This window comes from Scatophagus argus, chromosome 2, assembly GCF_020382885.2.
Source record: "Scatophagus argus isolate fScaArg1 chromosome 2, fScaArg1.pri, whole genome shotgun sequence".
NCBI classification, from domain to species: Eukaryota; Metazoa; Chordata; class Actinopteri; family Scatophagidae; genus Scatophagus; species Scatophagus argus.
The window spans coordinates 14,825,559-14,849,918 of NC_058494.1; the positions used below are offsets into that span (position 1 = coordinate 14,825,559).

Genomic DNA, 24,360 nt, shown 5'->3' on the forward strand with positions numbered 1-24,360 from the left:
GCAGCCTGTGATGGCGGGGTTTCAATAAAGCTTGCAATGTGAACAGATGGCTTTGATTAATGTGGAGGCTCCAGACAGGATCTCCCTAGATGCCTTCTATTTCCTAAATGAGACATTTGTGTGCAAATGTACTGTTTGTCATGTTGTCACCAGTAACTCAAGTAATTAAAGTGAAAGTTCTGTGCCTTTTCAAAAAATGGCAGAGGTTTACACTCGCTAGGCGTTTTTCTGAACATATTTGTCCTAACTGTGGCCTACTTTCTTCAAGTTTCTTTACGATGTTGTACTTCTCCAACTAATCCCCCTCTCCTCTCTAATCCCTGCACTGTGATTTAGTGCTGCCCTGTCATCCCATGCTATACACTTCATCCTGGAACCTTGACTAAACTTGAGTGATCCTCAATATTAATTCATGTTTGACAAAGACAGAGAGAAATAGCGAGAGACAAAGAGCATAACCGCTGTAATAAAACATCTCCAAGGCAAATTTCAGCTCACTGGTTTGGAAATAGATGCAAAAATATGCAAAAAAAAAAAGTTTTGCATCTATCCTTAAAAATGTAACTGCAGGCACAGACGTCCTTGTTTAACAGCTCAGGAATCTGAGATTTTCTCAAATACTTCTTTCTGGTATGCATCTGTGGGCTTTGAAAGTCAAACAATGTGATATCCACTGGCTTATCCTACTCAGTATTATTCCAGAGAGAGACATCACAAAATATCAGATAACAAGAAAGATTTGTGTGTTGTTGTCATTCCTCATTAAAATATGTCCATATAAAGGTGACTGCTTGTTTCACCATGAGAACAACACAGAAGTACATCATCAAGTAAGTGCACAGAGAAAAGAACAACAATAGAAGTTCTGATTATAAATAAACTAATAAATAAAAAAACTTTTGTATTATATATGTTATTGTATAACTTTTTTGAACTCTAACAAAAGAACATTTAATAACAGTACATTAAGTTATACAATGTAACACAAAGCCAGACACACAGGTGTGTGGGGTGTGGTTTGAAGACTACTGACACACATGACATAAAATGAATTACTGTTAACAAAACGTAAATATCATAGTGTATGCACCGTACATTCATATAAAACAGGTATGAGATGGTTTCTACATAAAGATTGCACGTGACACCATAACAATACTTATTTGAAGTCCTAAAAAACAATCAATCAATCTAAAGATTACGAAAACAGTAACAAATAAGAAATCAATCAATAAATCTCACACAGCTTACATTTAAAGTAACTGATATCAACAGCTGCTTTTCAACAGATGTAACAAAATGATTATTTTTTTCTGTTCTACCTGCTTAACATAAGGTGGTTATCATTGCTAATTATCGACATGTCACGCAATACACTATTCGAAGAAATCATGACACACTCTTAACGACTAGAATAAGAATACAAGCCTTTTCAAAGCAAATGTCCTAAAGCCTTATTGCCATACAAAAGATTGGCAGAAGCACTTGGCATGTTTTGGGTCTCAGGAGTTCATCACAGCAGTTAACAAGCAGAAGCCTGCATACAGAGACATTTCTGTTGCATTCGTATGTACGGTCATCAGACCGGTGACTTGAGGATGGTGATTTATTCATGAGTGTGTTCACATGAGCAATGATGCATATCAGTGCATAACTATACTATAAATACCTTGAGCAGGATAAGAGGCAATATATCATCATCAGTTGGGATACTATGGTATTGGCTTATTTAATATCAGTTTTTGGTGCTTTGTGTTTGTTTATGAATTCAGAGGTATTCATGATTGGTATAGGGAGATTCATATAACGTGAACACATCAGTTCAAATGATGCCTTCACAGAAACTGAATTCATTTCGAAAATACTGTATGCATGTGAACACACCCACAGTGTGTTTGTGGTTATAGGTAGCTTCCCTAATTACTAAACAAAGACACATTCAGACCTTTACTCATCTTATGATAATCAACAAAACAAATATCACTTTAATTGTTCAAATTTGCCATCGCAAATTTGCATGAAGAAGTTCTACAGGAGGTACCTAAATTATTTTATGAGATACTTTGCAAAGACATAATCACATGTTTGTTACAACAATGGGCTGTGTCTCAGGAGAGGACAGTTAGGACTACAGTTCCTTTAGTCTTCTTCAGGATGTCCACCGCTTCAGCGTGAGTCACGCCCTCCAAACAGTGTCCATTCACAGCTATGATCTGATCTCCACGTTTCAGTCTGCCGTCCTCTACGGCCGCCCCCTGCAGAGCACACAAACTAGTCCATCAACATGTGCAGGTCAGAGATGATAAGCTGTTCACACTGTTGTCACAACACTGAGAGATGCAGACAAAAGACAACAAAAACAATACTGCAGTAAATGAAAGGAAATGTAACAACTGATCACATAAATTGATCAGTTGTTAAATTGTATAAATAAATTAAATAAATTGTCTTTCACATTCAGTCCTGTTAAAAAATATTAAAAATAACAAAATGTTTAAAATGATAAATGGCTGTGCAGTGAAAGGAAGGGAGTATTTAACCAATGATGTACTGAAATAGTGAAACAATTCATAATCTTTTCACAGGTTACAGCATACTATTATTACTCCCTTCTGCATTTGCAGTTTATAATTATGACTTCCTCTTTGAGTTCTTGTCTCTTACGCAAACACAGTGTAACTGAACACCATGCTGCGCTGAGCTTAGATTTCTGAATCCCAGGATACCACACGGTCTCCTTGGAGAATGTTTTCTCACCTTGTTGAAGACGGTTTTGATGTAGATGGGCAGGTCTCCGTGAGGGCTGCCGAATCCTCCTACAATGCTGAAGCCCAGGCCCGATGAGCCTCTCTCCAGAGTGATGGTCTTATACATGCGAGCACTGTGGGAGTTAAATGCAAAACAATGTGTTTCTGGGCAAGCTAGTGTGAATGATTTTGAGAGCGAGGGTTGCACTAGCTCTGAAATGTGTGAGCTATTGCCTCTCACAACAGACAGGAAAAGACAGGTGAATTTTTGGACCATGTGGTTGTGATGAATCCCAGAATTATTACAGATTTTGCAGAACTAAAGTGCAAGAATAGTTCAATTCAAGGACAGCTTCTTAGTTGTAGGTTTGGGTTGCCTGTTTTTTGTACGTTTCCTGAATGAAAAATAAGTTGGTGTTACAAAGAATTATTTGTATAAATAATTAAAACATTTCCGTCACCAGATTCTGGCATTTTACAGCATCCTCAAATGTATTATTTAGTTTGACAAGCTGCCACAAAACCAAAAGTCTTACTTTTACAATCAAATGTACTAAAGAAACTGGTCTGACTTTGGTATTTTAACTTAAATATGAAATATTTGAAATATTTGATAATCTGAAATATGCTTTAAAAATAAAAAGCCAAAAGCATATTCGTCCCAATGCTTGTCAGTGGCTGCACTTTCTCATTATTGTCCTCATCAGGGCCGGGGTCTCCCTTTGTTTCCTTATGCAATGAATAAACCAGAATTGAACCAAAGTAAGGTCGTACAACAGGAGAGTGTCTGGAAAGTGATTCTCACCGGAGGTTGTTGTGAAATCGGGGCAGGTTGCCGGGCTGGCCTGATGACAGGGCACGTACATCATTGTGGTCCTTTGGGCTGCACCTACCAGAACCTGCTGCCACCTATATAAAAGCACACAAAGTATTATGAAATGCATATGACTAAGTACAGAGGCAGACAAACTCTTCGTAATCTGATATCCAACAGCTGAAATAACATGGTCGTGCCTGTCCTAATGTTAAAACAGGGGGAGTTCCAAAGATACAAAACCTTTTCAGGATTTGTTTTTCATATACACAATGAGCTCGCCAAGGACAACTGACATACTGTTCCTTACAAATACCTCTAGACAAAAATCATTCTAGAGTCTTGTTAACTTGAAGAGAAACAGTGTGAAATCAGCGTCAGACACACTATTGTCTTAAAATTACGGTATTACACTATTAGTGTTGACATGCAAAATAGTGAAAATGAAGGAATGACTGAAGCTTCAAAGAAATTATTTTTAATCGTTGTTTATACTTAAAAAGATATCTTGGTGAATGTTATCACAGTGATAACGACCTACAAGAAGTAGGTTATGGTCAAATACTACCCTACTCTGACAACCCTGAACCAAAACGTGTGAAACTTAATGTGTCACAGGCATTACAGATTCACTGCTGTGTGTCTGACTGTGACATTACCTGCAGACTGATGGTTCCAGTAACATTTTTCAGCAGGGCTCCAGCTTGGACGTGAGTCATTCCCTCCATGGACACATCATTGATACTGAGGATCTTGTCTCCTGTCTGATTGACACACACAAACAAACTTTTACTTCTATGCCCGACATTTTTATAGACTTACAGAACATCATTTCCCTGCAGACATACCCTGACCCAACCTAAACCAACTTACCCCTTTTCCTTTTTGTGATTCCATAATGTGCTCTTTTATTTTAGATTTTTTTGGGATAGATAGATAGATTATTTTAGTAGGCTACTTTTTTGAATATTAAAGTGAGTGAAAGTGAAAATATGTTAGTAAACATGCATCTGAGTGTATTGCTTCACCTTTATTTTACCTTAACAGTCCTAATTCAAATCTTAACCCACAAGTCATTACACTTGCTTTGTTAATCTTGTAAAAACCAACTCTAAAGACCCCAGCAGGAGGTGAGTGCCTATGATGTGATGACAATAACAGATCGGTGCCCACAATGGGATGAATACATACACACAGGCACCTATACATACATCGACACTCCCCACCTGTAATTGCTGTGTTTTGGCAGCCAGTCCATTGGTATCCATGGCAGCAATAAAAAGAGGTACGTTGTCATGGGGACTGCCCACTCCTCCTGCTACAGTGATGCCCAGGGAGTCACATGGACCCTGTGGTGTGATAACACACACACACACACACACAAACATTATAGATAATATTTACAGTCAGTAGCCAAGAATGTATTAGGTATTAATTAAAACAATTCATGATTATTTCAAGATTTTATGGCATACTTTTTGAATTATGACTTTTCTGATGTCAGCGTAGTCTTGAAATGCTATGGGAGGGGAAAGAGATATAAACAACTTGCATATTTAACAGCAGTCTTTGCACTTAAAGTAAATTGTAGACCACGACATCTGAAACACAAGCGTCAGTGATTATATTCTCATAACATGAGGGGGCACTCACAGTAACTCCCCATTTTGTTGTCTGTCTCCCTCTGGTGGCTGAGGAAAGCTTCACATCCACTTGATGGGGTCAGGGTGGAACAGTCAGAGTCTTCGCTCTGGATAAAACACAACTTAAAGTATTCCTAAGTTCACAAAGTACTATTGTTAAAATAGTGCAAATGAGCAACAGTTGAACTACAGGCGATATTAAAATGATTAAATTGATTTAAGAATGTCTGGAATCTCAGAAAATCATAGTTAAATAAAAGAAGACCAATTCAGATAACATATATTTTACATTTTCTTTGACAGCCTGTCATGGGTTAGACACAAATGGCAGAGTTTACCTGATTCCGCTGTGAGTACTGCAGCCCGGCTTTAAAACGAGCTACCTCCAGGTGCACCGCTCCACTGCAACTCTTAGAGCAAAGTGACAAATCTGACATAAGATGATGAATCCATAAAAAAAAACTGTATAATACACCAGTAATTGGCTTACAGACTTTACATGTTTAAGTGTGAATGTGTCAGACCTGTAGGAGCTTCTGTACATGTTCTTGGGATGCTGCACGGACATCCTCCCCATTGATTGACAGAATCTGGTCACCTAGCAACAACCTGCCATCTGAATCTGCTACGCCTCCTCTGATGATATCCGACACAAAGATGCCCGTGTCATTACTATTGGGAGAAAACAGAGGTCAAAAACGATGTCTGTTCCACGCTTATAGAATGAATTACGGGAGCTGTAAGCCTGCTGTTTTGCATAATGTCACACTTGACTGTGTAAATACATGGAGCTGAAAGAAAACCTGCAACTAAACTCTTCAGAAATACTGTGGCCCATGTCGTCCCTGGAGGTTCTTTAACCTCTATGGTGATTACTGTGTGATTTCATTATGTATCTATCACACACTATTTTTACATTAATGATCAATGTTGTAACAGTCCCTGACCTTTAACTTAGCAATGTCCTCGCAGCTCTCCTCTTCTGATACTTGTTAACAGGATTTACTTTTGGACAATTGTGGTTACACAAAGACATTTTAGTATTATACAACCTTGACAAAAAGTTTCAAAATAGTTAGTTGGATCTCTTATAATAAGAGAGCAAATATAACCTCATAACTTTTTACTATGAAAAAATCTACGTACAAAATGAAAGCACTTGTGAAATTTATAAAAGTGAATGATACCAACTGATCGCCTTATAAAATGAGTAGATAGACCGGACTTCAAAGTCTTTTTGATATTTTGAATTGAAGAACAGAAATGAGTTTTCCATTAGAAGGATGACTAAGGACAACACATCCAGCCTGCAAATTTGGTTAAGAGGTGGTTCAGAGATTTTTTGAGTAGGAGTACATCAATATTACATTGTGGGCCTCCTGATTAGCCTTGAAAGAACTGATAGAAGATCGACAAGAGTTTTTTCTTTTCACTCAACTATAAAAACATTGCAACACTGGATTGCACTGGATTTCTAAACTTCAGGTGCAAGAGTTGAAATGGTAAATGATAAATGGACTGCACTTTTAAAGTGCTTTTCTGCCATAATAGACAAAGTGCTTCACAGTTGGCCTCTCATCCATCCAATCACCCACATACACACACACACACACACTCACAAACTGATGGAGACGGAAACCATGTAAGATGCTGGCCTGTCCATCAGGAGCAGCACAAGAAGGGACACAAGGACATTTTGGCATGTCCATGACAGATCCACCGACCCACAGATTACTGGATGACCCTCTGTACCATGTGAACCACAACCACCTAGTGTTGTGTTTATACTTGTCTCAAGTTTAAAACATAGCGCTGCTTATTTGCATCACCATCTTTGCGAGGTCTAGGATGACTCTAGGATGCCGCATCTAAGTTTTCAGCTACAATGTCTCATGTTATTTAACCTGTATTTCAGTGACTTGTATATCTGGAGGTACAAAAGTAACTTTCAGTCCCATTTCTTAATCGGCATTATGAACATACCTCTTTCCCACAGTGGTTAACCCCAGCCCCTCTCCAGGGCGAGGCCTCAGCTCCAGGCTGAAGACGTCCCACAGGTCCTCCTCCCTGTAGGCCTCCTGGTGTCTGAAGACACACAGGCGAACAAACTGGGTGGTGAGCCGCAGCACGCCAATAGCCTCATCGTGAGTGGCCTGCCGCAGGTCTATACCATTTACCTGGGAGAAGGTGAGAGAGCCGGACACCGAGATTGGGGTAATTTTGTTTCTGTCACAAACAACAAATGGATTTTACTACAACTAATGACAAAGCGCTTGAGCATGATTAACGGCTACATCAAGGACCATTGCATCAATCTACAAGCATGTCACTGCTTTGAACCATCAAAGCTTCCTGTTGATTTGTTCTGTCTTATGCATGCTGACGTAGTTGCTTTCTCTGTAATTTCAGCATTTCTCAATCTGTCGGCTTGTTGGTTTTAGAACATCTTGCCAAAGGATTCAAAATCAAAATGAGCTGACTGACTAACACAAATATATTTGTTTTCCCTGCCAGCCACAACCGAGCAATTCAACCTTTACAATATTTTATGACAGTAGGTTTTATGACAGAAAGCCTTGGCTTTAATTTGATCACCAAAAATAATTGCCATCTACTGCTGACTTTTGAAAGGCATAACAAAGCAGTACCATTGTAGGTGCATTCTGTTGTATGATATAACAGATTTGGATAAACTGTAAAAACTGCAACTGATTCAGTCAAATGAATACTGTATATTGTAGTATGTTTATCTGTACCCATAGTACCTCTAATATCTGGTCGCCAGCCTGCAGCCTTCCATCTCTCTGTGCTGCTCCTCCGTCATTTACTTCATGGATTATTACTGCCCCCTGGTGGAAATATCAGAAAATATTTAATTGGAAAACAATATTACAGATAACACAGTTCAACTAAATGTGAATAATATTGCACTACTTTGTATTTCAGACAATAAGGTATTTTTTACAATACAACATCGGCACTTTCATTGATGATGTCTGTGCAGATGTATTGTGCAAACCCACACTGCCTAATTTAAAGCTGAAAATCCTGATGATTTAGAATGATTAAAACTTGATAAACAACAAATATCAAAAAAATATGTTAAAGGAAATGTTGATGTCAAATATCATCTGGCTGCTCTTACCAGCAGAGTGTCACATCCTCCTACGATGCTGAGGCCCAGGCCTACATTTCCTTTACAAATCTCTATGGTGGATTCCCTGCCTGGCACAACCGGGCAGTTCAGAGGATCAGAAGTTGTGGGAGCTGATCCTAGCCAGCAAGACTGCCCCGCGGTACAGGTCTTCAAAGTACTGAGGGATGAAGAGGAGGAGGAGGAGACAGGGAGGGTTACGGAGGAGGCAGGAGCGAGAGAGCAGGGAGAGGAAAGAGACGTCGGGAGAGATGAAGAGGAAGAGAGACTCTTGGAGTGGCTGATGGAGAGCTTGACAGTGACCCGGTGTTTGAGAATCAAGCTGGACACCTGAATACAGAGAAGACAGGTGAGTCATAAATGATTAAATCAGCTTGACCTTGAAGTGCATATTGTGTGTGTGTTTGTACCTTGTCCACTGACAGTCCTGCCACGGGTTCATCACCCACTGCTATCAGTCTGTCTCCAACCTTTATTCTGCCATCCTGCACACACGCACACACACACACACACACAGAAACACAGAAACACGAATAAGGAATAGAAGGAGAGCAAAATGCATTAAACTCACTGTGGAGAGGAAGTGAGATTAAAAATCAAACACCCCCTCTGGACAAATATCTGAATAGCCGTTGCCTGGGGCCCTTACATGAAAGCTTATAAGTACATGATGACATCACTTAAAACATGGCAACCATCATCTCAAAGTTAATGTGGTTTAAATATTACCAGAAATAGCAAGAGACTGGATCATCACACTTTACAGTTAAGCGTATCGTACATTAATGAGGTGCTCATTTGCACCTCTATTAAGACTTAATAGATGACAAAAAAAAAACCTGCTGAAAATACGTGCTGTCAACTGTTTGTTGAAATAATTCCTAGATGAGTACTTAGACAATAATTTTATGTAAAAATAAATAAATAAATAAATATTTGGTCTCTTTTGTGAGGTATGTAGAGAGCATTCTAATTTTATGCTACTTTATACTTCTACTTGACTACATTTCCAAGGCAAATGCACTTTTTACTTCACAAGACTTTTGTATAGCTTACCAGCTTGTAAGTTATGATGCACTGTTACAAACTACCTAACAATAAAGTAGTTTAAATTGTCTCCACTTTAATGAGATAAAACATTAAACGTTACTAACTAATCTTAATTCATCTGTGATATAAATAATACAGTATTATTAATGGAAATACAGTAGCAATAGGATGCCGATTATATAAAGGATTCCTATAGAGAAAATATATTTATGTTGCTGGTGAGCATGTTGAAGATTATGATGACATCACACCTTACTGGCAGTGCCATGCTGGATTAGAGACCTGACCACCACTCCTTCCTTGGACTCCTCTGCCAGACAGAGGCCAAGCCCTACGTGATCCTGAAGAGAAATAGGAAATAAAAGCTGACAACAAACTTGAACTTTGAACCAAGAGTTGCTAAAGCTAATAGCAGCATTTTTTTTTTCTGGTATCAACACTACTTTTGCTACAAGAAGTGTTCTGCTACCACTCAACCAGATGTGTAAACTGTTGGATATGTGCAGCTGCAGGTCTCATGATTCATGTTAAGATTTATTGATGCTATTGCACCTGAGGTAGGATGATGTGATGGATGTCTGTGGATAATCCTCCAGGCTCTGCAGAGTCAGTCGGGGAGTCAACAGTGTCCTCACACTCTGCTCTGGAAGCCTGGTTCATCTGACCCAGTGCTGCTTTATTCCTAATAACACAAAACAAAGTCTGATATCATCCTTAAGCTGGCTTTCAACACCTGTGTCCTGATTTAGTAAATGTTTGTGAGAAATGTAAACGACTCTAGAAAATTTCTTGGCACGTCCTACCTGATGAGAATTATCTTGACTTTAGACGGAGTGTTGTTGATGATGGTGGAGGCATTTTGATGACTCCGTCCGTACAAAATCTGACCATTGATCTAGAAGAAAATCACTTCATGTACTATGCCTTCAACAATCTTTTCCATTATCCCATCCATCTCCACATTCTTCTGCCGTCTAACTCCCCTCCCCCTCTCAGCTGCTCCTTTGCCTCAATTTTGCTCATCATCTCTCTTTCACAGTTACTCACTGCAAAGAATCCAGCACAGCACCAGCTATCCTTCAAATGGTAATTTGTCTGATAAATATACTGTGCAGGTATTCAAAGCTCTGTACGCATCCATGCATCCTACCCACAACTCACTGCTCTCCTTTTGCTGCTCTCTCATTTTGACTATGATATTTTGCCTTTCTAGAACTCCAACCCTTTTTTGGCTCCTATAAACTCTTCCATCTGCTCATCTCATCCCTTCTAACTTATCGTCCCTTACTGTCCCCATTCACTCCACTCCTTACCTCCAGTAGTTCGTCCCCAACGCATATCCTCCCATCTAAACCGGCAGGTCCCAGAGGGTCTATATGTGCCACGTAGACACTCATGCGGGCCCTGGAACCATCCTTGTTCCCTGTGAGGCTGATTCCTAGACCACGAGCTGCAGGGTCCTTCTCAAGCTCAATCATATGGAGCTTTCCAGACAGGCTGCCATAACGCTGAAGCATCTTTTCTAGGAGAAACAGAGTTAATAAACAGAAGGCTGTTAGGAGGAGGATATGATGGGTAAGCCAAAAAAAGTGTGGAATGTAATGACTGACACTTCATGTGGAGAGGAGGCATTACACCCCAGAGGAGTTTGTGCAAGTGTATGTTACTGCAATTTGTCTGGAAGGGATGATGTCAGTCATGTTGAGGGATGTCTGTATTTCTGCATAATGCACATATATAGCAGGCCTGCACAAAGCTTATGTGTGCATGCTTGTGCCAAGAGAAGAGATATGTGTGTGTGAGTATGTGTACATGCGCCGCATCACTAAAATAGATGTGATATGTGTATGAGTGTGGGTTTCTGAGTGCTTGAGAATTTTTTATGTGTGCATGTCTGTATCTGTTTATTTTCTTGCATTCACATTATCAAAATTTACATCAGTGTAAATAAGCATGGCCAAATAGACTTCATTGAAGTCTTAAGGGTGTCTGACCACTACTCGGATTAATATGAATATGAATAGATGAATATTATTATGAGTGGGTCCCTGTTTTGTTTATTTGTGTGCATGTGCACACGATGCATGCAGATTCACCCTATTTTGCTGATGTACAGGGGGTGGCACCATGCCAACAAACATAATGGTACACCAACAAAGCCTACTAGCTAGCAAACATGAATGTAAACAATGCATGTTTCAAGCCTTTCAGAAAAATCAGCTTTAAAATGAGGAAAGAAATATATTTGACACATTTGTTAGACCTCAAGGATTCACACAATGGATTTTGATGAGTGACAATGAATGCAAACAGAAACTTTGTTTGCAAAAAAAAAATCCACAGGGCACTTTTAATACGGCATGCACATGGAGCAAAGAATGGATATGACTTGAATAACTATCTTTTTTGTGCCAAAGAAGAGAATGAAGGCATCAGTTCTCTCCAGAAAAACATGTTTTTTAAGCTTTTGCATTCTTGGCTTATCGCGCATTCTCATTAAAGTCTGGGCCTGGCCAACTGGCTTCACATAAAACGACAAGAAAATTTGCTCTCTCTCTCTATATATATATGTATATATATATGTATACATACAAAATCTAGTAATATGGATCAACTCAGAACTTTTAATTGATGGAAAGGCTCAACTCATGGGACACTTGAGAGAAACTGAATCATTTTGATATGTGGGCAATTTCCTTTCCTGGCTTCAATTTTATTATATGTATGGTCAAATATGCAATAGTAATAGCGCCAATCAGTTGGAAATGCAAATCAAAAAAGAATAATTCCAGACAGAAGGTAAAATATGTACATACAGATTTTGTAATGAGGAGGAGAATGATGAGTAGTGTTTGTTTTTTTATTGTCCACACGTTGCAAGTTTGTTGCAGAACTTTTGCAAAGTAGCACAATAAAATATCAAATGTGAAACAAATTTCTTTACTGAAGACTGAGACTACATAAAAATCAAAATACACTCTACCTGTCATATGTCTATTTAAAGAAGGGATCCAATCTAATCTAATTCCATTTTTTCATGTTTATCATCAACCATCTGATGGTTGTGTATAACACAAAGTGTCAGAAGGCACCATGTGATCTGTATTGCATGAAGAGAGCTACTAGACTAAAATTGCCACACATCCCCCCTTCCTGGAGGATCCCTGTTTATGTCCATGTGACACCTTGTTGCTGACTTACTCCTGCTTGTGTCTTCCTTGTCTTCAGCTGCCACTGTGACTGGTACTGTGGCAGCTATGGGGCTTCTCCAATCCTTTCTGTCTGATGTCGGCGATGGTACCTTGGGAGAAGTTTTTGCATTATTGAACAGGCAGAGTTGGAGATGCCTCAGGGGTCCTTCAGGCATGAGTTGGACTACCCCTGGGGCTTGTTCAGTGTGCTTGATGTAGCAGTGGGAAAAACTGATGAACAGGATGAATTAATGAACACAGCTTTAATGTCAGCTAAAAATAACATGAAAGATGACCAGAATCATGCATTATTTTGTAACCAACTTACAAGTGCATGGAAAAATAACTTCAAAAGAATATACTGTCTATTTAGAGAGTTATGCATCTCTACCAAAGAGAAAAACAAAGGGTTTAAACAAACAAGGTAGCTGCAAGGGACTTTGAACTACAAGTGTTCTATCTACAAATATGCATGTTAATTAAGTTTTTGGGAGTTGGCTTAGTGCAAATGCTAATACAAGACTGCTTTTAAGATACCCGTGATAACACACACACACACAGACACAACAATGTACCAACCTTAAAAGGGGTGGGGGTGAAGGGGTTTGTAGGGGAGAGACTAAGGAATCGAGCACTGAGAGTCTCTGCTTCCTAGGATCATGAGGGGAAACACAGATATAGTCCTATACACATCACCATCAAACCACTTAAAAGCTTCTTCATTCTTTTTGGGATACCATGTAGGTGTTAATGACTCATCTCTCTCTATAAAATATACTGCACACATAACATTCTCTATACACTACAGTCATACACAGCCAAACACCAGTAACTGTGTGGGAACAGAAACTGAGAAAAATGATTTCACTGCTTGTCATCTGTTCTAGTGAAATCTAAAGTAGTGGTCACGACCTGCACAACAAAAAGTATACAATATCCATTTCAGTGCATATTACTTTCTACACTATCATTACCGCAAGGTAAATTTTACTCCACCTTTATCTATGAAAACATCAAACAACAATGCAAAGCTCAAAGGATTTTGTCGAGCGGCGTTACCTTGCTGCTGTGTGAGTTGGACTGCGAAGTTGGAGACGGTCTCTCGTGGAGGGTAAGCATAGGAGACTGTGGGTGGAACACAAGATGCAGAGTAATCAGATGAATATCTATATGACTGTGAACCATAGGTGCTTAAAATGGTGCATGAAATATGTTATATTTCATGAGACTAAATTGGTTTTCAGTTAGAGATGTCTTTGTTCAGCGTGCTTTGTGTCCAGAGGACATATTATTGCAACGCTAAAAACTCCCACGCACAACACTGCAGAAACTTCTAATAGAGTCGTCCAGTAAAGTATACAGTGCTCCTTCGCTTTGCATTTTTGACTACTGATGTTCAGTGTGTAAGAAGGCAGAGCCTTGAGAGAGACTAAAATGCTACACACTGCATATACCCATACCTGAGTATACATTGCACAGTGAATTCAGAGCCAGTAGAAATCTTTATGGCTGTCTTCTGAGATGCAGTACCTGAGATCTTTGTTGTCCAGACTGGACCAGGAAGACCACAGGGTCTCCAGCCCTACGGATGGCTTCCACCGCCTGCTCATGGCTGGCATCTCTAAGGTCCACACCACACACCTTGGCCAAGGCAGCACACATGGAAAATATTGGAGAAGAACATATTTCCATCATACACAATATGGGTGATAGAAGTTTGTAATATGGACCAAATCTGCCACATGGGGCGGCGGTGGCTCAAGAGGTAGAGCAGCTCATCCACTAATCGGAAGATCGGTCATTTGCTCACAGGCTCTGACTGCACGTCAAAGTGTCCTTGGGAAAACCCAAATTGCTCCAGTTGGTGTGATCGTGTTCATGTGAATGGAAGCACCTCGTTCATCAGAAAGTTTCCTGTGGTGATCTACTTCCTAGTGGGGTCTAAGCACCAAAGTCTGTTTTACTCAAACTATCTCATTCACTTTTCTTTCTGATTCATCTCTCCTGACTGAAATGTGTGAAGTGCGTAGGGGGGAGTGAAAAGTATAAAACATTTTCTGATTTTTCATTATCGTCTCATATCATCATCAAATCATCATCTTTCTGAACGACATGGAAAAAAACAGTACCGGATTACTGCACATTCAGCCACAACACACACAGTTAGCTTTTTGCTACTTTTCAGGCTCGCAGCTACTCAGAGACTCACAAACAGCTGAGACAAGCGCAAACTAATACACACACGGTCATACACCCGCGCGCAGGCACACACACACACAGATACCTCTAGGATCCTGTCTCCAGTCCGGAGGGTGCCATTATGTGCTGCCGGGCTGTCGGGGCTGATGTGCTTGATGAAGACTCCCCTCATCATCTCTCCACTGCTCAGTCTCTGACCCATTCCTCTGCCTCCCATTATGCTGATGCCCAGAGACTGGCCTGGTGCTCGACCCAGCCGCACACTGGAGCACAAAAGCAGGATACAAGGAACATCCATACATATTGTTGAGCTGAAAATCCCTCTAAAAGGAACGGGTACAGTGATGATGAATGCACATCTTCTGTATACTTGATGAGGACCTACTTGGTTTGAAACATTACAGCAAGAATGCACGAGAGGGAGAATTAATCCAGTGGGTGTGCTTTTTTTTTTCCTTTTTGTCTCCCTCTATCCGCTGCTTAGGGCTGCGGATAGAGTTTCAGAGATTAAGTCAAAACAATAGAATATTATACCTGCCAGGGAGAGACAGACAAAAGCTGGTGTTTGCATTCAGTGCAGCTTATGTGATTTATCCAAGCGGGATGCAGTTATAAATGTGGTAAATACAGGTTGTGAGAGTAGTCGCTCTCTCAGAGCCTAAGAAATACGGCATGTTGAGTCTGTGCTGTGCTGCTCTACCCCTGCTGTGAACACAACCTGAGCACACAAGGATTTTGATAAGCCTTCTCTGGCAGAGAGAGGATAAAGGGCATCATGGGCAGAGTTTTGGTGAAAAAAGGCAAAACACAAAAAAATCTGAACAAAATCTAATTACTTGCGTCAGTGACTCACTAACCTTCTGGGTTCATCCCACGTCACTGTGATATGAGAATGAAGTTCCTCTTCTCTCTCCTCTTTACCATCCACTTTTGTTTCCACCTCCAACTTTGGTACACTCCCATCTGCACTACTCTTGTTCTTTTTCTCCTCCTCAGTCTCTCTGTCTTCTATTCCTTCCATCTTATTCTTGTGAGGTAGAGATTTTGGAATCTGCCAGCTGATGGTGAAAAAACACGGAAACAGAAATCATACTGATTTAATGTGCAATGTTGAATGGAAAGCCTGATGATTACATAGGCCATTGTCTTTGCCCAACATGTCATTTTCCTGCCAATTCTCTGAACATAAAATGTTATTTTTAATAATTATTTCATTTCATTCAGAACAACTAATAATAGTGTAACTGATCAAAGTTTTTGTAGCTGCAACATTTTTTTTGGATTGATTAATAGTCATTTATCAAGCAAAAATGTCAGACTTTCTTTCATTTCAGCTTCTCAAATTTTCTGCTTTTCTCTATTTTATGTCACTGACAAATTTGATGTCTTTTTATTTTAGAATCTTGGTTGGAAAAAACAAGACATCTGAAGACATCATTTTGAGCTCTTGAAAATTATGACAAGCATTTTACCCAATTTTCTGACATTTTATAATCGCCGTGATCCAAGAAATGATCTAAAGTAATCCTCGGTTCTCTGTTAAACAAATAACTTTCAATTCGTTCACACAGAGCTGCTGTGAATAACAAGGTGTAACAGCCTATGCTGTGTTATTCTTGCAAGTCCTGACACATTGTGATACATCCCCAATAGTGACCTATGTTGGTGTGCCTTGAGAAGAGATTTAGGTGACAATAGCCCTGAAAATATGCATTTTCTTCCGGTGAGGTCACTTTAAGGTAGTGTCTTCATATGTGTTTGTATGTGTGTGGGTGTTAACACATATATGTAAATATATGTTATCTCTGTATATATACAGTGTACACGCTGTATGTGTGTGTGTGTGTGTATGTGTGGAAGAAAGAGGTAGAGAAGGAGAGAATTTTTCATGAATATATTTAACGGTGGAGGGCTGTAATAAGCCCATGGAGGTGAGTGATAGTGGTGCTATCTGCACAGCAGGAGCCTATAGCCAGTTAAGTTACAGAAGAGGACAGAACAAATAGTTCCACCAGGGCTGAAAGAGAGCAGCCAGGAGAGGGGGGGTAGGACCCAGAAGGGGGGGGGGGGGGTGTTAAGAGAAATAAGACCAGAGGAAGATGACTGAGGGAAGGGGGAGATGAGAGACGGGTGTAGACACAAAGAGTCAAGGGAGAAGTCTAGCAGAAAGAAGGGGAGGGATACAGAGAGAGAGACAAAGACAATGTATTGAAAGATAAGACTGAAAAAAAAAGGCTGTGGAGAAAAATAGGAGTGAGGGAGGGAAGAGAAAAGCAGAGGCATGAAGATGGAGCGAAAGCAGGGATAGACAGAAGCGAAACAATTCATTTTCGCTGACAGTCAGCACTGAGATCCATAAGTGAACAGCTAAATATAACTCAGAGATTCAACATTCAGAGAGGCTTTTGCCTTTACCACAGAGAAGAATGGAGAAGAGAAAATATGGACTGGAAGAGAATCACACTGAGCAGGGCGTACTCTGAAACACATTGTTTCCTCATGGATACAGTTAATTAAAGTGTCAGATAATAACTGAGATCATTAGAATGACTTCAGCTGCTCAGTAACTCAAATGTATGATGTGCCGCAACAATAAAACCCCTGGCTGCTATAAAAAAATCAAAAGGTTAACATATGGAAAGAACTCACATCGGGCAGAATGTATAGCTACTCCATAGTCTGAATTCTCTGCAGCAAACATATCAACAGGTAATAAAGCTGAAGCCTTGAAGTCTAATAAACCCTGAGACAGGTTTATCTTGTACTCCAGGGCTGGAGTAGGGATAAGGTGACAATAAATAATAGGCTGAGACCTCTGGATCTTGCATTACCTTGAGTCTGAAACTGGGGTGATGGTAGGGCCTTTGAATGAAGCAGAGGCTCTGATTACTGCTGGACCTGGAGCTGCAGCTTTAAATTTGACTGAGGTGGAGTATTTGAGGGTGGATGAACCTGAAGCTGGCAATGCAGCTCTGACTGGACCAGGGGATCTGGCCAGGGCCGATGCAGGTTCTGGAGAAGGATTTGGCGGGGTGGGTGAGGAAGAAGCGCTGTCTGCTGCAACGGATGCCAAAGGGGGTAAACACAGACGGCTGCGGTACTCGTCCACCTGATGGGCTGGGACATAGGTTACGCTGAGGAGAGGAGAATATGGGAAAAAGAAATGCGAGGGCGGGATGAAAACATTATAAGTAATAACATGATAAAAGTTCTCTCACAACGTTTATTTTCACAGCTGCACAGTTATTTCACCTATAGCACCAGACTAACAGGATAACAAGAATCGAGACAAATGACACTTGACGCAAATGGTTTCCATACAGGATAGATGGATTGTTACCTCTCCCAGTGAGAAAAAAATAATCTTATGGTTTGAACGAACAGTTCAATTTTCTTTCTGACTGAGATGAGGAGATACTACTCTCATATCTCATGGGTGTGGGGGTGGAGAAAGATATACATATATATATATATGTATATATTTTAATATATAGAGGTTTTATATATTATATGTATACAAAAAACAGGAAAAGAAAAACATGCATAAATCTTTAATTTGTATAAGTACTTCTATACATATAGATACCTCTTTCAAAGTTTGATCAAATTACAATAACACTGTGTACTGTTGTATGATCTTTTTCCAACAGATGGCATTACCCTTTTTTCCTGATGTGTGTATATATGCATATATATATATATGTTGATTATAATTGATTTTGCTCATGTCATTACCCACCTGCTGTTCATTTGCACTGTTTTTCACCCACTTGCACTATACTCCACCCTGCACTACCTCACTTTTGAACTACCTCCAGAAACATATTTATTTATTTTACTTACCTTATTTTATTTGGTGTTGCCTTATTCTATTTTATGTTTATTTTATTTTATTTTATTCTTCTACTATATGTTACTTGTTACGTTCTATGTATGCACCAATCAAGTCAAGACAAGTCAAGACAAATTCCTAGTAATGTGAAACCTCTTCACTTACAATGGCAATAAAGTCTTTTCTGATTCTGATTCTGATATATATATATACATATATATGACACATATATATGATATATATATGTATATATACTGATTGAACATGTTCAATTAGGAGATTTGATTTTTTTATGATTTGATCATTAGACAGATTAGATTTAACCACAACAGTTATGCAGCACTAGATAAGACAGGGGAAACCTGAACACTTGAAGCTATGCGTATTTATGCCAAAGAACTGATATACCACAATATACAACTACTAATATTTACTGAGGCAGCCGTCTTACATGTCAAAAATTTTTAAAGTGCTTTAAAACTACAGATGTGCCCAACTCCACCGACATTTGCTGTACAAGAGCTGGTACAAGATGAAAAGAAAAATGGAAAAAAGCCCCCATCTGACTAACTATATATTTTAATGTCAAGACAGTTCCTGAACACAACATTTATGATTAAAAAAGTGTTTTGCCTAAGCGTGGATCTATCTGGGTATGCTGTAATTGATGTCATTTAACTGAAGTGTCAAGGACATCATTAAAGTCCCTACCCTCCCACTTCCATTGTCGTGTGAGGCATCCCACAGACATGCAGTTTGAATCCGCTGAAAGAGCCAATTTCTCTGCTCCACTCATGGTGGCAGATTGAATATGGAGGTCTTCTACACTAAGCTTTTGTGACTGAGCCATGTGGACAGCCTGTCTTGTCTCAACAGAGGCAGTTTGATAGTGACAAGCCCTCACCCTTCTATGTCTGTCTTATTCTGAAGCTGCCAAAGCAACTCATCTGCCTCCACTCTCCGCTAGTTTGTCTGCAGTGCTGTCAGGAGGAGGCAGTGTGACCATGTGTGTGTGTTTTAGTGTGTGTGTCTGTGTGCAACAAATAAAGACAGAATGCGTGTGTGTCTGTGTATTGTGTGTGCATCTATGAGAGGCTCTTTAAAATGCTCTTTTATTCAGTAGCGCACTGTTCAAGGTGAGATGAGTGATGAATTATTCAGAGATATTTCCCATCGCAGGAAAAAGGTGTTTTTGGAGGTTAGACCATTGAAAGGTTGTGTGTGTGTGTGTCTATTAGTGTGTGTGTGTGTGCCTGTAAAAGCAAGAGGAAGAGGGAGAAAGAGACAGAGAGGTTGAGAAAGAGAGAGTGAGTGGGTGTTTTGCAGGGCAGTGAGGTTGTGGAGGTGGGGCACATCTCCAGTCAGCCAAACAAGCATTGTCAATGTGGAGCCATAACTGCTGATGTTAGAACAAGCAATAATTTACCAAATTTCCCCTCAGGCAATCTTTAAAATTTCAACATCTAATCTAATTTAACATGACTGCAGCGCCTCTGTCAACTATGACTGCAGTGTCAAAACAAGGTGGTAATGGAGATCCAAAGTGAGACGAGATCATTTATATGTAATGAAAGTCATGTTTGTGACTGCAGAGGCCACATATTTATATTTATGATGTACATATACTCACTCATTCAAATCACACAGACTGTCAAGATCTGCATGGGAAGATCTGGAAAACGTGAGCAGTTTTCAATTATTTTTTTCCCCCCACAGTGTTAGATTTTTTTAACTGCACTCCCAAAGGAACCTTCTACATTCTCTCTAAACTAAGAACTCTGGCTTTTCTTGTTTTGCAAGCAAAGACGTGTTTGAACTTTGACATGAGGGAAAGTGTATTTGAATGTAATATAAAATAACTGCATGAAATGACTGACTGGAATCTGTTTTAAATTTTCCACCCACTCGTCCTACTAATGTTTGGGCCAATGCAGAGCCATGTTGTGGCCATTAGATGTTATGGGTTTAATTTCATTTTAAAAGGCATAGCACTTTGTGGTTGTATTTGAGTGACGTGCTGTTGTGTATACTTCCAAGCGCTGTTTTTTTCAAATGGAGCTCAAGTAGATTATAGGCAGAGATAATGACAATATTATTCAAACATAAGTCGAGCAGTGTCACACACCTGAGCATTACACTGCATTCTGAATATACAGATGTTAATATTGAGTTGGTCCCTCCTTTGCAGCTTTTACAGCTTCCACTGCTCTGGGAAGGCTGGGAGTGTTTCTGTGGGAATTTCTGTCCATGCGTGCAGTAGAGCATTTGAGGTCAGTCACTGATGTTGGACAAAAAGTTTGGGATTCCAATTTCCATTCCAGTGCATTGTCCAAAATGTCTTGGCATGCTGAAGCACTAAGATTTCCCTTCTCTGGAAGTAAGGGGCCAAGCCCAACTCCTGAAAAATGACCCCTGTCCAAATACTTTTGCCTATATAGTGCAGTTATGGCCAACTTCAGTTTGAGCACTCAGTATTGAGTGCACTCAGTCAGAATAAGTGAAAACACCTGCCTGATGACATGTGAAGGGAGGAAAAGCGACAGGTGTAAATAATGAAATTAATGATGGCTGAATTCCATTTAGCTGCTTTGTTTTTAGGGTCCTGACATCGTTCATGCTGGCTCACTGTCACACTCTTATGACTTACCAGGACCCTAGAATGAGGCCATAATGTCATTCTTACCATGAAAGTGAAAATGTCCGCTGTAAAAAAAGCCTTTTAACTTTTTGTTGAGTTTTTTATTTGCTTTTATTTAGTTGGTTTTTTTTTTAACTAAAATAAAAAATGAAAATATTTACCCCTGTCACTGCATGTGATGATGATGATGAAGCTTTAAGAAATGAACATTAAGAAATGTGAAGATTGATGCAGCACTTAAGCCACTGTAAAGAGGATGACACACAAAGTGTGCTGCATGCATCCACCCAGCGGTTTCTGATACATGTTGAGGATTACTGAGAACAAGTAATCCAGAGGGAGTGCAGACATGTTAAGTGAGAAAACTTATAAAACTGTGTGAGCCACACCATGACAGCATCAGTGGCCTATTGTTGTTATTGTAACACTGCTGGAAAGTGACCGGCTCCTCACCTCATCTCTGGCCCTATGACAGAGTGTTTGCGGAGCATGGCCCTGGCCCTGGCGTTGGTCAGGTTGGAGGTAGGTTCTCCGTTGATGGCCAAGATGGCGTCCCCAACCCCCAGCCTGCCATCCTGGCTAACAGAGCCCCCCTGGACCACAGAGCGCACCAGCATGCCTGAGCCATCCTTGATAGCACTCACCGACATCCCTGCCAAACATGCACACACGTACACAGACACACACATGAGCACAGGTGAGTGGAGGGTTGGCTAAGGCTGCTGTGATTGCATGCCAAACAGACAGTCGCACAAACAAACACCTGACAGTGGGATAATCAGCATAATCAAGACGGACACTAGGCAGATTAGCACACAAACATGGCTACACATGCTTGACATTTACACAGCATCATCCTTCACAATTACACTCACATAAGGTGCACAAGCTCAGTTGCACACTCTCACACCCACATAAGGCACAGGGCACAGGTGACTCGAGGGGTAACACATGCCCGTCGCACAAACACCTGACTTTGGCATTATCAAATTGGATGCTAGGCGGATTACACAGGCACTTCATTAATGCAAACAGGCAGAAGCAGGTAAATCAGGCATCACACACACACACACAGACACAATGCAGACAGGCAAGGCTGTAACAGACAGTCTAGTCTATGGCACTGTGCACTACATTGCTATCTAAAGGAGGACTATGCACATCCACAACACTATGCTTGTACATAATTTGAAGTTGGTCAAAGAAAATACTTTGTGCTTATTTTTGATCAAATAAATAGTTTATTGTTTTTTGGAGTTACATTTAAATTACAATACAATCATAGTGCCTGGATTACAATAGACTGGAGACACAGCTACTGACAAACAAACAAAACAAACAAAAGACACACATTTAAAAGACATGAGAGGAAGTCTGAAGTAATGGTGATGAATGTCTTAAAATCCAAAGGTGCTGAAATACTGAATACAGCAACAAAATATATCTTTCTATTGCAAAACTCCTCTGTAAATAACAATAATGAGATGACATAGAAGACATAAGATGAAAATCTATTTGTTTTGACCTCAGCAAAACTTGGTCAGTGCAATAGTTCTTCTTCACACCATTCAAGAATAAGCAAAGACTTGGTAATAGGTTATTTATATTCATGTTTTTAGATGAGCAAGGCAAGAAACAAAGACCTCATTTCAGTCCATCCGACCTTTTCTATTAACGAACTTCTTTAGAAGCCATACACTCCTTGTAGTACAAAGCAGCTCTAAAATATACCTGCAGTATTTTCATCTCCAACTTTGGGCATTAAGCAACAGATACACAATGGATAGAATTGTACATGGCACCTAATAGCAGGGATTTTTTCAGGCCTTACAACTTGGGTTCAGATTCAAATATATTTAAATTAACCAAAACACAGAAAACCTGTGAAACCACCAAAAAACCATGCAATATTAAACATCTCAACAAGAAGACCTACAATATTTGTAACAGATGAAAACCAAAGAATGCAGTGACACACAGACTGTGGGTTATGACCTTGATTTTCTCTACTCAAGAATATTTACATAATTTTAAACTTTCACACACACACAGACACACACACACGCACGTTATGTGGTGCCATATTAGATCAAGTTTCCAGAATACAGATGAGTTTGCTCCCTTATGTTTGTACAGTGCCCTTAGATTAAAGTGCAGGAGAGCCTTACTCCCTGTTGTTTCCTTCCTGTCATGTTTGAACAGCCAACTCTTTCTAGGAGCAGTAAATAAAATGCGTTCTCAAGACTGGAGTATAAAAACAAATATATTTATGCTACGTACTACAATATATACTCTTTGATTTTAGTATCACTTCTTAAAATGATTTCAGATTGCTTGACCCCCATACTAGCATCTTGGACAAACACACACACACACACAGTACACAAATATGCAAACACAATACACAAACACACACACACACACACACTAGCAGTAATCCCCTCTTCTCTCAGGCATGAGGAGCACATCACTTCACCACTCCTCTTCATGGCAGTCGTCATCACCACCGCCTATTAGCGTCATTACCGCCATGCCAGCGACGTACACACACCAAGACACCATCACCATGAGAAAGATGGAGAACATACCAAGGCTACGGTTGCCCCGTACAACAGTGATTGTCCTCTCAAAGCTCGTGCGGGGAGGCAGAGGCGGTGCTTGCTGCCTATCGTCATCTTCCATGATGCTGAAACGATGGCGCAACTGGGTTTCCTAAGAGAGACACAGCAGAGATGAGTGAGTAAGCAACATATACATAAAACAAGAGTCCACAACCATGTTTGCTGCACTGTGAGGGTGTACCTCAGGTAGAGGCTGTACAGCATGCAGCAATTCTAACAAACCTATGTTAGCAGGTACAGTGCTTACCACGACATTATCTTAGTTTGGCGTATACTAATGTGCAAATTAGCAGGACACACAGCTGTGATTGTTGCACTGACGGAAAAGTGAGAGGATCACCAATGCAAAAAGAATTTATCCACTAGGAACCTTGAATATTTCACAACAATCCATCAAATAGTTTCATTTTGAGCCAAAAAATGTGAACAGAATGAATTGAAATGAATGAAAGATATTTCATTTGTTGAGAT

General features: G+C 39.9%; 1 protein-coding gene across 1 annotated transcript in view; it reads right to left on the bottom strand.

The window, feature by feature from the left end:
• Positions 1 to 930: 930 nt before the first annotated feature.
• Positions 931 to 24,360, bottom strand: part of si:dkey-92j12.5 (multiple PDZ domain protein) — a 36,837-nt gene continuing 13,407 nt past the window's right edge. The window contains exons 19-44 of the mRNA XM_046412679.1: positions 23,857 to 23,980; positions 21,722 to 21,920; positions 17,630 to 17,932; positions 15,656 to 15,856; positions 14,884 to 15,061; positions 14,130 to 14,240; positions 13,659 to 13,724; positions 13,179 to 13,250; positions 12,610 to 12,709; positions 10,722 to 10,930; positions 10,212 to 10,303; positions 9,961 to 10,090; positions 9,660 to 9,749; positions 8,769 to 8,843; positions 8,350 to 8,688; positions 7,970 to 8,053; positions 7,188 to 7,381; positions 5,729 to 5,876; positions 5,543 to 5,614; positions 5,215 to 5,338; positions 5,037 to 5,080; positions 4,788 to 4,910; positions 4,221 to 4,325; positions 3,553 to 3,656; positions 2,758 to 2,881; positions 931 to 2,255 (exon numbers count right to left, since the gene is read on the bottom strand). Coding sequence (XP_046268635.1) covers positions 2,109 to 2,255; positions 2,758 to 2,881; positions 3,553 to 3,656; positions 4,221 to 4,325; positions 4,788 to 4,910; positions 5,037 to 5,080; positions 5,215 to 5,338; positions 5,543 to 5,614; positions 5,729 to 5,876; positions 7,188 to 7,381; positions 7,970 to 8,053; positions 8,350 to 8,688; positions 8,769 to 8,843; positions 9,660 to 9,749; positions 9,961 to 10,090; positions 10,212 to 10,303; positions 10,722 to 10,930; positions 12,610 to 12,709; positions 13,179 to 13,250; positions 13,659 to 13,724; positions 14,130 to 14,240; positions 14,884 to 15,061; positions 15,656 to 15,856; positions 17,630 to 17,932; positions 21,722 to 21,920; positions 23,857 to 23,980 — 3,558 coding nt within the window. The 3' untranslated portion in view covers positions 931 to 2,108. The remainder of the gene's footprint in view (positions 2,256 to 2,757; positions 2,882 to 3,552; positions 3,657 to 4,220; positions 4,326 to 4,787; positions 4,911 to 5,036; positions 5,081 to 5,214; positions 5,339 to 5,542; positions 5,615 to 5,728; positions 5,877 to 7,187; positions 7,382 to 7,969; positions 8,054 to 8,349; positions 8,689 to 8,768; positions 8,844 to 9,659; positions 9,750 to 9,960; positions 10,091 to 10,211; positions 10,304 to 10,721; positions 10,931 to 12,609; positions 12,710 to 13,178; positions 13,251 to 13,658; positions 13,725 to 14,129; positions 14,241 to 14,883; positions 15,062 to 15,655; positions 15,857 to 17,629; positions 17,933 to 21,721; positions 21,921 to 23,856; positions 23,981 to 24,360) is intronic.